The sequence below is a fragment of the Exophiala mesophila genome, assembly GCF_000836275.1.
Source record: "Exophiala mesophila strain CBS 40295 unplaced genomic scaffold supercont1.4, whole genome shotgun sequence".
Lineage (NCBI taxonomy): Eukaryota > Fungi > Ascomycota > Eurotiomycetes > Chaetothyriales > Herpotrichiellaceae > Exophiala > Exophiala mesophila.
The window spans coordinates 1,092,142-1,103,610 of record NW_015622507.1 but is presented as its reverse complement, the minus strand read 5'-3'; the positions used below and the strand labels follow the sequence as shown (position 1 = coordinate 1,103,610).

Here is an 11,469-nt window from a genome sequence, read left to right as displayed (position 1 = left end):
ATTAGCGACCATGCTCGAAGCTCTTAGGATCACAGTGGACCACTGGAATCCCTGGAAGACTCGGCTGGCACGCTGGTAAATTTGCACCTGGCTCGGTCTTCTCGACATGCCCATCCCTAGCGATCCGACGCATTGCATCTGGATGTTCCCTAGACGGAATTACCAATTTCGCAGAAGGGGCCGATGGCACCCTCATAGACCGCTTCTCTGAAGGACGTCTTGAGAAGTTTCAAAGTTTTATCACAGAAAATTTTTGAACGCAGGGTGCTGTCTAGTGTGACAAGACCCTTGCATCAGCGTTTACATTATTCACATGTAGTCGAAATGCAAAGATGGATTTGATGACACTTACTCTCGGCGCCGAGGACTCCAACTCGAGGGATGATTCCTTTGTGATCGCGCCAGTGCGGCCATGTAATGACCCGCCAGTGTTGAATGCAGCACAAAGGCAACTTACACACGTCACACGTGAATTGCCATGCCTGTAGATCCCCTGTCAGATTTCCTGGCGCAAAGTCAACCAAGAAATGTGTGATTCGAAGGTCATAGCTCTCAAAGATATGGAATTTGCTAATGTACTATTAAACGCTGTTGACCGTGGCCATGATAATCTCGTAATCTAATCTGATCTGATAATAACCTAAAACACACGGCCTTTGACCTGCTTGTTCTCCTTGACTTCGATATCCCTCCACATTGCCACCGATATCAGAGCACCCGAAAGCAGTGCTAGACTGGTGATCAACATGTACCGCTGTGCTTCACCATAGGCATTGTTGATGCAGTCTCGTGCTGGGGTCCCCGGTCGGTAGAACAGCTGAGCAATGATCGATCCATAAACCCTGTTGACATCAACTTCTGGTGGCATGCACTTGCGCAATTCCCTGGGAAAGACGGTGGTCCAGATTACCGTGGCCACAGTTCCTCCAGCCGCGCTCCCAATGCTTCCAAACAAGTTTAGAATCGCAACGATGACAGCAATATGCTGATGATCCGAGGGAGCCATCATGGCCAACTCGCCGCAAAGGACAATCGTCCCGCCCGAAAAGGCAACAAAGATCTGGGTCATGACAATATAACCAATGTCGTTGTTGGGCCTCCGAAAATGAATCATAAGACCAACTCCCAGCATCATCAAGGGTATTGCAAAGTACAACGCAAGTTTTTTGAATCTCCCCGTCCACCGAATGAAAAAACCAACCCCGATGGCCCACAGGCACGAGCCGACCCGGTAGATTGCGCTGATATAGCTGGCGTTGGTGATGCTCAAGCCCCATACCACCTGCATCATAGAGAAGAAGTAGCTACCCCAGACCATAGCGTTGAAAAACACGCAGATAAACATGATGCCGGCAAAGAAAACCGTCCTGTCCATGAGCAGCTCAAATGGAATAAAGGTCTTTGGCGCAATGTATTTTTCGTAGAAGGGGAAAAAGACCAGAAGTGAGCCACCAAATGTGAGCATGCATATGATCAGCGGTGACCTCCACTCCTGCGCTTGGTATGAGTATAGACTGAATGAGAGGAGGAAAAGTGCCATGCCGGAAGCCAGGATGAGGATACCGAGCAAATCCACTTCGATAATGAAGTTCTTGATGTTTTTGGGGGTGAGACGGATGTGGGTCTTCTCGATGAGGCCAGCTTTCTGGGCTTTCCTCTGATAGTGAAAGAAAACGCATACCAGAGGCAGAACGACTGAAGGCACAACAATGGCAAAAATTCCGAAACCCCAACGCCAGCCCGGGCCACCAACCACTCTCTGACTGATGGGGCCTCCAAGCCATGTTGTGACGATATACGGGGATGTGGCAAAGGCGAGCATGAGCGTACGGTTTCTCAGACTCGAGGTATCGGAGATGAAGACAGTCAAGACATAGCTCACACCCTGTGCTCTTCGGTGTTTGTTAGCAGATGGGCCTACTGAAGGATGGGCCTTCACTCACCCAGTAACGGAGAAGACTTGTGCGGCGGCGTAGGTCTGGACATTTCTGCACGATGCCATCATGATGTATCCGACCACCCAGATCAAAAGCATGAGTGCCATGCCCTGAGGCCGGCCCCACATGTCGAGGATTTTGGCAGTAGGAATCTTGACCAGACCACCGATGATGTTGGACATGATATAGGTCGCAGCGGTCAAAGAATGCAAAGAGAATGAGCTGGTGACATAGGGATTCAAAGACCTCAGCACCACTTCCTCAAGAGAGGCAACAAAATACACCAGCCAAATCCTGCACTGTGTCAGAGTTTTGTCTCAATTCGGTTCGTGTCGGTAGATGAGAATGAGCTCACAGTCCATAGGCCGAATAAAGGGCAGTCTTGCTCCAAACTGATGTGGCTGCCTGTATCTTTTGTACACCGTTCTGAGCATCTCTGGACAATTCTTCCTTCTCTGGATCGCGGGCAGCCTGCTCTGCTGAGCTACTCGTGTTACTGTGATCGTTGCTCTCGATGGCATCATCATCACCATGAGGTCGGGAGTCCATTTTTTCTGCCATAGAGATGTTCTGGTCTCTGCCCTTTTCCAACGTGGACATGTTGTCGAGGCTTAGACGTGTCAACTCAAAAAGACAAGTGAGGTGTGATAATTGCGAGAGTCAAAATAGGTAGCGTGCCCAGATTATACCTAATTCTTAGCCTCACTCGGCATGTTTAAAAGACGTTCATTTTTATCAGGCCAAGGGACTATGATGGAGGGGATAGACATATCTGGTTGTAGCCGAAGTCGGCCGAGGGGCCCTAAGTAGTGGGGGATGCATGGAGGCCCAGTTCGCAGCTCAGTGGCCTGGACAACGTAGACGTTAGGTCAGCTTGGACTGTGTGATTGAGCCGGCCAAAATTTATGCCTCTTATGCAGTGGATGATCTACGGAGTACATTCTCGAATGATACTTGCAGTAAGGTTTACGTATGGAGGTCAGGGTGTGATCAGAAGGGGCCCATTCCATGAGCTTTACGTTTCTGGCATTACTTCCGAGCATTTTCGCATGGCCAAAAGTCCCATTCCCAAGTTAATATTGAACATGACTTGTGTGATTTGATTCGAATTCTCACTCATGTGCTAGCAGTAGGTAGTATTGAATTTGCAGAACTTAAGCAGTCGCAGGCAACTGAGCGACCTTGACAGGTGCTTTCAAGTCTGGCTGAGCCTTGGGCTTCTCGACATCAGTTATTGTATCCCATGCAGGATAGCCGCGTTCACGCCACTCGTCAAAGGTCATTCCTTTGGCACATTTTGGCATGACAACCATCAAAGGGACCTCAATGTCGTGATCGGTGCCTAGGACTTCGGCGCTGTGGACAATGGTTTCCTTGATTCTCTGACAGCCTAGTCTCTCGTACAATTTGGCTGTCGATGGCGAGGATTCGAAGTAGATTGGCAGATTGGCCGAACTAGCTTGCTCACTGCCCCATTTGATCAATGCTGCACCAGCATGACGACCCTGGTTTTTGGGATCAACACCAATAACATGGCAGTCTGATCTTGTGTCAGTTGCGCATTCCAAAAGGCTTTTCCAACATAACGATGGGATCTTCAGGAATGACTTACACATATGTGGTCGATCGCCCCACAGCTTCTCACGCATTTCCCAGAGTGGTTTGAGTACCTTCTCCGCTCGCACTCTTTCTTCACCCTCAAGCCAGGGAGCACCGGCGAATTTACGCTCTTCTTCCGTTCGTCCAAGGAGATGGACGTCGCCGAGAAGCATTCCAATGATTTGACCCGTTTCCATGTCGACTGCTTTGAGCGTGTACTGTGTGCTTGATTTATGCCAGTATGCCAATGTCGCGGCAGTGTGGGCTTTGCGAAATTCCTCGGTTATTCCTCCGGGAAATAGGATTTTCATTATCAATCTCGCCATCTCCTCTCCCTCAAAGGCAGCAAAGTAGACATCATAGACTTTCTCTATGTCTGGAATAAGCGCCGGGAACACAACGATACCCATGACTGCTGTGGCTCTCTGAGAGTGACTTGAATCTCACAAGAATGCGCTGTGTTTCAGGAGACGTTCCGAAGAGTAATGCAAGTGCTGGGATGTACAGGAATCAGCTTCCTTTCAAATGTGGGCAATGTATGTATGGAGTGAATCAAAGAGCCGTGCTTTCTAGGATTGGCAGAATTGGTGCGTGGCAGCATCGTGTGTGAGCCGCTCAGGCTCCGACCCCACGGTATGGTAATGGACACATGGTTGATGTGGTCCGCATATCGGATACCGAGGAAATGCTTGTCGACTGCTGTGGGTGGTGGCGACCGAGGGTTCGCAACATGGGATTGACTGAGCTGTTCTGATCCACAGCTGTTACCCACAGCAAAATTTGCACGCATGAGTAGCCATTTGATGCGTGAATTTCTTTAATTATCAGGCAAGCTTTCCCGTGGGCACAAGAGTGTGACAGCTAGAGCCCACGAAGAGAGGCCAGGCATTCTACGAAGAAAAGTCGTGGACTCCTGGCGGGGGAGAATGTGAAGCGAGTGACGGCGATGGAGACGAAGTGGGCCACGTGAAGAGGTTCGTTCGGGCAGGTGCGAAGGTGGACTTCGGGTAGTTCCTGCCTAACAAGGGTTGCAGGGTTCAGGACCTCGCATATTGTCATTACATACCAGGCTTGTATCCTCTGTATTGTAAGCAGAGCCTTGGCGTAGACTCCCATTGGTCCCGTCCCACAAGGATCTTACGCCTCGAGGTGGACGTTTTCCCACTCCACCACCTTGGGTCCTTGACTGCCCACACTGCCTTGACCCTTGACCTCCAGCCCTTCTTGAGAGAGTCTCTTCTCCCACTGGTCGATGGATCATCGTGTTTCCATAACGAAGACCCGAGGCTCCGCAATATGTATGCTGTATGCGTGTGCAGAAAGCTAGCTGTATCGCCGAAAATGCTGGCTTGGGGGCTTCCCAGTCGCATTATTTTCACACCTGGAAGACAAATAGGTAAGTAGGTACCTCTATGAACTCCAATAATAGAGGTGAGACCAATCTCCATGACCGGCATCGGAATGAGTCATGACTATTCACTTTGGCAAAAGAAAAAGATTTTTCCCAGTGAGTCGCGACAAATCACCTTCCTTTGTCACATGAGGACCCTTCTCGTTCCTTAGGAGAACAGGCACACGTGCAGGTTCTTGTTCACCAAAGGTACTCTGGGCAAGCTCTTGGGAATCATCTATCCTGCTACTGCATCAAACTAGTCACGTTACTTCTGTCTTTTTCAACAAATTGGTTCATCCACAATGTCGCTATTGCCGGTGCAAGGGTGAATTGAAACGACCATACCATTGCCCTCGCAAATGGCCTTCATATCATAGTCCATATTCTATCTGCTGGTTGACATACGAGTTGCAGTTATGGCAAAACCAGCCCAGACTGACGCACCACCGTCAGAGGTTAGTCTCATTCCACTTAAAAGTACAGAATCATCTCCAGGCTAACGAAGGCGGCGGCAGGTCCTGATGTACTTCAGGTTACTGGCTTTTGCGGGATCAACATGGCTGGATATTGTTCTGATGGTAGTAGGGGCTATATGCGCCGCAGCATCGGGTGTGCCGTTCCCGTTGATGGCTATCCTCTTCGGAGAGCTTGTTGACGACCTGAACGCCGCATCTTGTGAGGTCTCAGCCACAGGATCCGGGTATTCATATGGTCCGGCTATCAACTCAAGGGTCCTGCAACTCGTGTACATCGCCGTGGGTGCTTTTGTGGTCATCTTCATCTACATCATATGTTGGAGTCTACTCAGCCAACGGTTAGCCCATCGTCTTCGAACTCGTTACTTTCAGAGCCTTTTGCATCAAGACATGGCCTTCTTTGACGAACATCAATCTGGAGAAGTCTCTGTCCGACTAAATGCAGACGTTCAAGCCGTCCAATCTGGCACCTGTGAGAAAGTCGGCATCTTTATCGCCAGTCTCTCCTTCTTCATCACTGCATACGTCATAGCATTCACCAGGCAAGCCAGACTCGCAGGAATGCTGGTCTCTCTCATTCCCGCCTTCGTCCTCGTTGCCGTAATTGGTGGTGCATTCTTTCAAAAATTCACTGCCTATATGTCTGCAGCCGCCGAGTCTGCCGCATCCACCGCATCAGAGGCCTTATCTCACGTTGATATTGTGCAAGCGTTTGGTGCCGAAAAACGCCTGGAACGTAGATTCGCAGAAAACATGTCCGTTGCCTGCCAGGCTGGCATAAAAAAAGGAGCGGTAGCAGCCACACAAGCTGGGCTGCTCTACTTCATTGCCTACTCGGCCAATGCTCTGGCTTTCTGGCAGGGCAGCAGGATGATTGCTGACTTGGTGGCTGGTCGAGGTGGTGCAAGTGTCGGAGAAGTCTATACGGTTGTCTTCATTCTCGTCGACGGTATGTGCCTGCCATTCTTGTTCGATATAATCGCTGACTATAATAGCCTGCGTGGTACTTGGGTCCACGGCTCCATTACTCCCATTGTTTGGCAGCGCAGCTTCTGCCTTTGTCCGCTTGAGACGGGTCATCGACCGCGAGCCTCTCGTTGATGACAGAGACCAAGGCGGTCGCACTTTCGATATGGGAAACCCTGGGACATTCAGACTCTCCAACATCGCCTTTTCGTATCCCTCTCGCCCAGATGACGAGGTGCTTTGCGGCATAGACATAGAGTTCCCTGCCGGAAAACGCACAGCAATAGTCGGTCCTTCTGGAAGTGGGAAATCAACAATCGTCAGCCTCCTGACTCGATTTTACAATCACCAGCAGGGACAAATTTTCCTCGATGGTTTCAATTTGCGCGAGTTCAACTTGCACAACCTACGTGGGCTGATGGGAATAGTCCAACAAGAGCCAACCCTCCTGAATTGCTCTATATTCGACAACATTGCTCTTGGCTTGATTGGATCTTCCTGGCCGGGGCATAAAACCTTTCAAGATTTTCTCTTGAAACGACTATCGTCGAGTCTCGACAAAACCCAAGCATCTGCAGCCAGTTTGTCAGATTCAGAAAATCCCATCATGAAGGATATCCTCGCCTTGGTGCAAAAGGCTGCAGCTTCTGCCGAGGCGGCCGTTTTCATCGAAAGCCTTGAACACGGATATGAGTCAGTTGTTGGTCCAGGCGGGAAGTCGCTCAGCGGCGGTCAGAGACAGCGGATTGCGCTGGCAAGGGCTTTGATCCGGGATCCAAAAGTCCTGATCCTTGACGAGGCAACTGCAGCCTTGGATTCAATCACTGAACGTCGAATTCAAGCCACACTAGACAGGGTATCTGTGGGGAGAACTGTACTTGCCATCGCACATCGTCTTTCGACGGTGAAAGATGCAGACAACATCATCGTTCTCAAAGATGGCCGGGTGGAGCAGCAAGGCACGTACGAACAACTTCTGAACGAAGGAGGGGTATTTGCAGACATGGTCAAACTCCAGGAGCTCACCCTTGTGGATGAGAACGAGACGATATCCTTGGCTAGCACCAGCCATCCAGCCGATTTGTCCTCTATCAAGCTGGAAAAGAGCAGAAGCATCAAAGGAGAATATGACCCTCAAGATAAGACGTTGCAAGCCTCAGATCAAAACCAAACAACATCTGCCAGTACGCAGACCTTGACAGAGTCGACCGCACGTTCCATCACATCCAAAATGACCAAAATGGCTGTTCTGAGGGACGTCGGCAGATACATTAAACCTTCCCGCGCCTGGATATTGATGGCAGTTCTCGCGGCGGTAATCGTGGGAGGCACTTACTCGGCGGCTGGCCTCATTTTTGGTCATACAGTCGGCGCTCTCAACTTGTGTGATACCACGATTGACCGTATTCTTTACGTGGGGCGTTTCTTTGGGGGGCTGTTGTTCATGCTCGCTGTGATAGAGTTCTTTGCGAATCTGGTGAGTTGGTCGTCCTTCGCCGTGGTTGCGGAGAGACTTCTTTACAGTCTACGTGTACTATCATTCCGTGCGCTGTTTGAACAAAGCTACGAGTGGCACCACTCAGAGGGAAGAGACCCGTCGTCGCTGCTCTCGATCTTGACCAAGGACAATGCTGCCATTGGTGCCTTTAGTGGTTCCACCATTGGCACCATCTTCTCCATCCTTGTCAATTTTGTGGTGGCAATCATCCTGTCCCTCATCATCGCCTGGAAGATTGCTATTGTCTGCATTGCCGTGGTCCCAATACTTCTGGGCTCTGGCATTATGCAGCTATACAGCCATTCGCGGTTTGAGGAGCGACATGCAAGGGCCTTTGCTAGATCCGTTGGGATTTCGGTCGAAACGGTTGCTTCTATCAAAGCCATCACATCATTTTCGCTTCAAAAGATGGTTATGAAGGCCTACGAAGAAGCACTAGCTGGTCCACGAACGGAGATTATCACTGCTAGCATTTACACAAACGTCTGGCTAGCAATCTCGAACACTACGGGATTCTTCATCTATGCATTCGCGTATTGGTGGGGCTCGCAGCAGATTATGAGAGGAGAAAATTCGCAGCAACAATTTTTCATCATCCTCGTTGCCATGCTTGTTAGTGCGCAGCTATGGGGTCAAATGTTTACACTGGCACCAGAAGTCTCTCGTGCCCGTGCATCTGCATCTCGCGTGCTGAGCTTGGTTAACCTTGGCTCGAGCAAATACAGCCTTGTTTCTCCCAAGGATCTCAGCTCATATGGTGAACATGCTGGCATCGACATTGAGAGCAACAGTTCTACGGAGAAATCGCCAATTGTGGAGCCCCGGCATGGGATGAGTGTATCTTTCGAGTCCGTCGATTTCTCATATCCAACCAGTGCACAGATTCCCGTATTACAGAATGCCACTTTGAAAATTCATCCAGGCCAGTTTTGTGGCCTCGTTGGTGCGTCTGGCGCCGGGAAATCGACGATCATGCGACTAATACTTCGAATGTATCAAGCCAGCTCTGGCAGTGTTACATTGGACGGCATGGATATCGGCAGGGCTGGAGTGGACAATGATATTGCCTATGTGCCACAAGACAATGCACTGTTTAGCGGAACAATCAAATTCAACGTTGGCCTTGGTGCAAGACCAGGCTACGAGGCAACAGACGGAGAGATTCAAGAAGCATGCCGCATTGCCAACATCCACGACACCATCATGACGCTCCCAGACCAATACAACACCGAATGTGGCCCGAACGGCTCGCATCTGTCTGGTGGCCAACGGCAAAGACTCGCAATCGCGCGTGCTCTGGTTCGAAAGCCAAGGCTTCTGCTTCTAGATGAGAGTACCAGTGCCCTTGATGCTGAGTCGGAGAAGGCGTTGCAAGATGGCCTCGAGCGGGCAGTCAAAACCTTGGCGATGACAGTGATTGCCATCACCCATCGTTTACATACTGTGCTAAAGGCTGACGTGGTCTTTGTGATCGAAGGCGGCAAGGTTGCTGATTCTGGCAAACACGAGGAGCTTCTTGCGAGGAACGAAAGCTACCGGATCAACGCGCAGTCGCAGATGCTCTAGGCAGATTATTGGGGGAAACACTACATTTCGGGAATAAAGACCAGAGGTAATCATATAGCATAGAAACAATAAAATGTGTCAGAATATTACATTGCCATTTTTTAGGTACTTGAAGACCAGAAGTCAGAAGTTCCGGGTCATTGCTTCTATGGCAAAAGAATTGAAATCGAACCATGAGGTCGAAAACCTAGACATGTCTGCATCTTTCTATGGATGTACGTCTCGAACAATTACCAGCCTCAACGGTCCATATCATTCATCTAGAGAACAGCAGCTACGCCCAACGCGGCAGCTCCCAGAAGGGCCTGCAGGCCAACGACGTTGGGGTGAGCAGCTGCGTTGGTTTCGGAGGATTCGGCAGCTGTGGCACTCGCAGTCTCGCTGGCGGTCTCGCTGGCGGTCTCGCTGGCGGTTTCGCTGGCGGTTTCGCTGGCAGTCTCGCTGGCAGTATCAGCAACAGTGGCGCTGGTAGTTGCGGCAGCAGTCTCCGAAGCAGACGTTGCTTCAGTGGTGGTTGCGCTCGCTGTAGCAGGAACGCTGTCTGTTGTAGCATCCGCAGTCGAGGCGGTGGATGGAGTGTCGGTCAGTCCGTCCGGAAGAGTCAGGGTAACATCGTAGGCGAGACAGAAACTCTCAGCAAATTCGATGACCTCTGTGATTTTCTGGTCAGCATCCAATCATCCAATCCGAATTCTCACGCAGGGGGTGTTGAAACTCACCACCAACTTCTGCGGGTGTGCAGAGTGTTGGAATCAACTCCACGAGACCATTGACGAAGCCATCATTTGCACAGATACAAGCGATGTCGGTCAATGGGCATCCAGAGGCACTGATAGCCTCCAAGATAGGTTGTTGCTGTTGTGGCACGCAGGTCAGCTCCGTCTTGTCTCTTGCTACAAAGACCATATTCTGGTGGGGGTGATTCAGCTGGTACTCACAGCACACTGAGGCAAGCTTGTGATATCTTGAGAGAATGCGGGAGCAATCAATGCAACGGCAACTGCCGCAATCAAGTTGAAAGACTTCATGTTTGTAGATGGTACAGGATTTCACGCGCTATGGAACAAGTGAAGAAGGTTGGGTTGTTGTTTTGGAAGACAAGAGAAAGTCAAGAAACTTCCAAAGAGCTATTGTCGATCGGCCGAGAAACGATCTGTTGACTACTTCTCAAGGAATGACTGTTTTCAGCAAGGTGCCCGAGGTCGGCAAGCAGAGTTTCGACTGGAGGCAAAGCCTGGCGTGTGACAATAAACAGCTAGACGGAGGTACCCAAATTGGGGAATAGTGAGGCCCGGTAACTACAGTACGGAGTAGGCGCCAAATGCTTAAAGAGGAGGAAGCTATCGAGGCACAGCTAGACATGCGCACCAAGCCGATTTGTTGAAGTCAAGCTGCCTGCGCCTGCGCCTTTGCCAATAACAGTTCTAACAGTTCTACCTAGGAGACAGTGAGACACTGACATGATGGTGACGATGAAGGACAGCTGCAGGACACACATGCTTGACTTCAAGGATACGTGACGGTATTGCCCATGATTTTGTCAGACATATACTCCGTACGTACAGAGACGCCTCGGTAACATGCTCGGTGCGACCCACTGAGCTAAAGTCACCATCATTCATCATCAGAAAAACTCTGTTGCCCGTGGAGAATGGATCTGGACGAAGAACGGGCCAAGAAGAGCGGGGACAGTCTTGGTGGAGGGTGGGTAAATGCGTCTTGCTACAGATTGATACCTTTTCAGTCACTGGAGACAGTCTAGACATCTACAGACCAGGTTCAACCACTCGCCTGCACGTGGGTGTAACGTGTGACCAACACATACTCCGTATGCGTAAGGACTTCGCTTGCAAGAAAGCAAAGAATCATGGGTTCCAACGAAAAAAGTGGCGTCAATGAGCAAAATCGAAGCCAAGGGACTTCTGCGGCCTAAGGCTATACTGGGGTAGCACTTGTAGCTAGTTATACCCCTGACAGGTCCCAGCCTCGAATGATATCTCGAGATAATCTTATCAGATCAAACTAAGACCCACT

General features: G+C 50.2%; 4 protein-coding genes across 5 annotated transcripts; 1 reads left to right on the top strand and 3 right to left on the bottom strand.

Annotated features, from left to right (window-relative positions):
- Nucleotides 1–508: 508 nt before the first annotated feature.
- On the bottom strand, nucleotides 509–2,799 carry PV10_05617. 2 transcript variants are annotated; one of them, XM_016370308.1, is made up of 3 exons: nucleotides 2,293–2,799; nucleotides 1,944–2,231; nucleotides 509–1,892 (listed from the first exon to the last, which is right to left on the bottom strand). In XM_016370308.1, exons 1-3 carry the CDS (start codon nucleotides 2,535–2,537, stop codon nucleotides 641–643), a joined length of 1,785 nt encoding a protein of 594 aa, XP_016222601.1. In that variant the 5' UTR covers nucleotides 2,538–2,799; the 3' UTR covers nucleotides 509–640. The 2 variants fall into 2 exon arrangements, with proteins under 2 accessions (XP_016222601.1, XP_016222602.1); XM_016370309.1 differs by having other exon boundaries at nucleotides 1,944–2,799.
- Nucleotides 2,800–2,896: 97 nt separating this feature from the next.
- PV10_05616 (uncharacterized protein) lies at nucleotides 2,897–4,414 on the bottom strand. The gene is made up of 2 exons (XM_016370307.1): nucleotides 3,550–4,414; nucleotides 2,897–3,477 (listed from the first exon to the last, which is right to left on the bottom strand). The coding sequence occupies exons 1-2, from the start codon at nucleotides 3,944–3,946 to the stop codon at nucleotides 3,092–3,094; spliced, it is 783 nt and encodes a 260-aa protein (XP_016222600.1). The 5' UTR covers nucleotides 3,947–4,414; the 3' UTR covers nucleotides 2,897–3,091.
- Nucleotides 4,415–4,925: 511 nt separating this feature from the next.
- On the top strand, nucleotides 4,926–9,526 carry PV10_05615 (uncharacterized protein). Its single transcript, XM_016370306.1, has 3 exons — nucleotides 4,926–5,384; nucleotides 5,445–6,354; nucleotides 6,401–9,526. The coding sequence occupies exons 1-3, from the start codon at nucleotides 5,346–5,348 to the stop codon at nucleotides 9,433–9,435; spliced, it is 3,984 nt and encodes a 1,327-aa protein (XP_016222599.1). The 5' UTR covers nucleotides 4,926–5,345; the 3' UTR covers nucleotides 9,436–9,526.
- On the bottom strand, nucleotides 9,510–10,794 carry PV10_05614 (uncharacterized protein). Its single transcript, XM_016370305.1, has 3 exons — nucleotides 10,374–10,794; nucleotides 10,155–10,290; nucleotides 9,510–10,087 (listed from the first exon to the last, which is right to left on the bottom strand). Exons 1-3 carry the CDS (start codon nucleotides 10,461–10,463, stop codon nucleotides 9,696–9,698), a joined length of 618 nt encoding a protein of 205 aa, XP_016222598.1. The 5' UTR covers nucleotides 10,464–10,794; the 3' UTR covers nucleotides 9,510–9,695.
- Between the last annotated feature and the right edge of the window lie 675 nt (nucleotides 10,795–11,469).